Source organism: Acanthisitta chloris, unplaced genomic scaffold, assembly GCF_000695815.1.
Source record: "Acanthisitta chloris isolate BGI_N310 unplaced genomic scaffold, ASM69581v1 scaffold27105, whole genome shotgun sequence".
Taxonomy (NCBI): Eukaryota; Metazoa; Chordata; class Aves; order Passeriformes; family Acanthisittidae; genus Acanthisitta; species Acanthisitta chloris.
The window spans coordinates 3593-6562 of NW_008672510.1; the positions used below are offsets into that span (position 1 = coordinate 3593).

Genomic DNA, 2970 nt, shown 5'->3' on the forward strand with positions numbered 1-2970 from the left:
CCGCCACTGGGTGCAGGATGGGGGCATGGGGGAAGCAAGGTGCAGCCTCTTGCTGAGCCTGGCACCAGTGTCCCTCCAGCAGGGATGGCAGTGGAGGTGTCCCTGCTGAAACCTACCATTGATCTTGGTGACGGGAGAACGTGTGTCAACCTGCCGGATTCGCTGGACAAAATCCTTTGGCAGCTGCTCCTGGGGTGGGAGATGCCAGTGCAGAGGGTGGCTGTGAGGGGCAGTGTGGACAGGGGGATGCTGACATGCCAAGCCCTGCCCAACCCCATGTACCTGGGGAATGAGTTCCAGGAAGGTGATTTGGGGGGAGGCATTGGACAGCACCAGTTTGCTCCTCACCTCTGTCCCGTCCTGCAGTGCAACACCCTGCACCTGTCTGTCCCTGCCCAGCAGCACATGGCACACTGCCTGGGCAGGCAGAGAGGACAAGACTTCACCAAGAGCAACCTCACTGTCTGCAGGCTGGCCAGGCAGCTCCCCTCTCCCGGACACCCCATACCTTCTCAGCAAAGATGTGGGCTCCCCGGGCAGTCGCTGCACGGGCGATGGCTTGGGACAGGGCCCCCATCCCGCCTGCCACGTAGCCCCAGGCACCTCGCCGTCCCTCTAGCTCTCCCATGACATGGTGCAACAGCACATACCTGCAGTAGCAGGACCTCAGGTGAGCTGCTGGCTGAGTGGATGGGTCTATCCCCTGCACAGCCCCCACAGATGGGATTATGCCAACTCAGTTACGGGGAACACCCACCAGCCAGGACTTGACCTGACCTGGGGACAGAGGTGTCCAAACAGCAAAGGGATAGGTGGGGACCACTCAGGAGAGCCATATGGCAGGGATGGGGGGTAGGCCCTTGCCCAGCCCCAACCCCTGAGGCACCCCAGTAAGATCAAGCAGACAGCAGGACAGAGAGGCAGCAGGGCAGGACATGGGGTACTGGGGTGCAGCAGAAACAAGCACAGAAGGCCACAGTGTAGCCATGAGTCCCAGGGGGAAGGGACCCTCACCCACTGCCAGGGGTGTGGGGGCTGGCCATAGCTCCAATCACCGCATCAGTAGCCAAAGTTGCCTTCAGGGGCTCTGACTCAAACCACTGATCCAGGATCTGGCATAGGAGAAAGAGAGCGCGTGAGGCTTGGGGTGAAGAGCTGACACAGCACCCTTATAGGCAGGCAGTGAGACATGCGGTGGCTCCACATGGCTTCCAGTAGCACATACCTTGGAGATGGGGGCTGTGAGCACCTCATAATAACGGGGCAGCTGCCGCCCCAGTGCCAGCCCTGGGGATAGAGAGGTGGTGTGAGACCTGCGTGGCTGTGCCATGGCTAGCTGCTGGTGCGCAGCTGGGTTTGGAGGTCAGGCAGTGGGACCAAGGTAGCTGCCAGTCCAGCTGGAGCTCCTGAGGAGGCTCCGCATAGCCCACCTCAAGTGTCAGCAAACACCCCTCGCCATAGGGGTTCTCTGGCATCTCGGATGTACCTGCCTGCAGCAGGGGCCGCAGGGCTCGCAGGTTCCTGAGCTGCTGGAGCAGGGAGCCCTTCCCTAGAGCAGCCAGACGCAGTGGTACCCACGGGGGGGCCATCCAGCAGTGGGTCAAGAGCCGATACCAAGCCCCCCATGAACACCTCATACTCAGGGTAAGCCTGAAAGGGGACAGAGGGGGAACAAAAAGGACTGCACCATGGTGGGTGCAATGGATACTCCACTCAGAAGCAGGCAGCCCCTTGGGGCTTTGCCATGCTGGGTGCATGCCTCTGTGGTACCTGGGCATCCTTCTGGGAGAACTGAGCGATCTGCCGCTGGGTCTGGGCCATATCTTGTCCCAGCAGGAGGGAGCGAGGAGGGCTCCTGTCCTCCAGCAGCGGAGTGAAGGAGTAGGGGTTCCGTGGGAGCACCCTCAGACCATGCCGCTGCAAGACAGAGATGTCTGTGCCGCAGGACACACGCTGTGGGGACAGCCTGGCAGCAGGGTCACCCTGCCTGCGTGTCAGGAGGTGCCAGCAGCCCAGTAAGGGGAGAATGTCAGTACCTGAAGCTCCAGCTCAGTGTAGATCTGTGGTCGCAGCAAGCTGAGCAGGTACGATGCCCGGGAGAACTTGAACCCTGTAAGATGTGGTGTAGTGGGGGGTGCCCACACCCACACCCAGGGCTGGCCAGGGCCAGGGGAACAAGGGGCATGGAGAGGTACCTGGCACGATCTCCTCTGTGACAGCTGCACCACCCAGCACGTGGCGCTTCTCCAGCACAACCGTGCGCACCCCTGCCTGCTGCAGGTAGGCAGCCTGCGGGAAGCACATCACACTGCCCATCCCTCCAGCTGGGATGAGTCCTTGTCAACCCAAGCACCCTCTTGCACATGGTGCCCCCTTCAACAGGAAGAGCCTGTGGGAGCTCCCAGCCCCATGGACACGGCCACCAAAACCTGTCCTTGCCCACAGCACAGACCCCTCCCAGTCCCCTGCTGTCCCCCAGGGGATGGAGGAGAGAGCACGCTGCTCTCGGTACTCACTGCCACCAGCCCGTTGTGCCCTGCAAGGAGAGAGGTAGGTGAGTGGAACCCAGTGTTTGGACAGTACCCACAGCACAGGGCCTCCTGGCAGGGCATGGGGCTGCCATAGTTACCCAAATAACTGGGCTCTGGACACAGGGATATAGGTAGCAAGGAGCATCCTCCCCGGGTCCTACAGCCCTGGCCCTACTGGTGCAGGGGAGAGGAACTGAAGTGCTCAAGACAGATGCTCCAACTGTACCCTGCAGGCTGCAAGGCTGCAATATATGCTCAGCTGTGCCAAACTCCTGCATCCTCCCTCACATGAGAAGCATTTGGAGAGTTTGCACAGCACTACTGTGGTCCCCCACCCGGCCACCCAGCTGCCTGCCGTGGAGGGAGGGCTGAGAGGGGGTTTCTGCCGGCTCCCTGCAGCTCGACACTGGCTCCCTTGCTCTCTTACCTGCCCCGATCA

At 61.4% G+C, this 2970-nt stretch overlaps 1 protein-coding gene across 1 annotated transcript in view; it reads right to left on the reverse strand.

Moving 5' to 3' along the window:
- The window catches only part of PYROXD2 (pyridine nucleotide-disulphide oxidoreductase domain 2), a 3674-nt gene extending 1062 nt beyond the window's left edge, over positions 1-2612 (reverse strand). The window contains 12 exon segments of the mRNA XM_009074561.1: positions 106-189; positions 283-417; positions 509-650; positions 1015-1112; positions 1226-1287; positions 1487-1562; positions 1564-1650; positions 1771-1917; positions 2037-2110; positions 2196-2289; positions 2517-2536; positions 2588-2612. Of these exon segments, the coding sequence (XP_009072809.1) occupies positions 106-189; positions 283-417; positions 509-650; positions 1015-1112; positions 1226-1287; positions 1487-1562; positions 1564-1650; positions 1771-1917; positions 2037-2110; positions 2196-2289; positions 2517-2536; positions 2588-2612 (1044 nt within the window).
- Between the last annotated feature and the right edge of the window lie 358 nt (positions 2613-2970).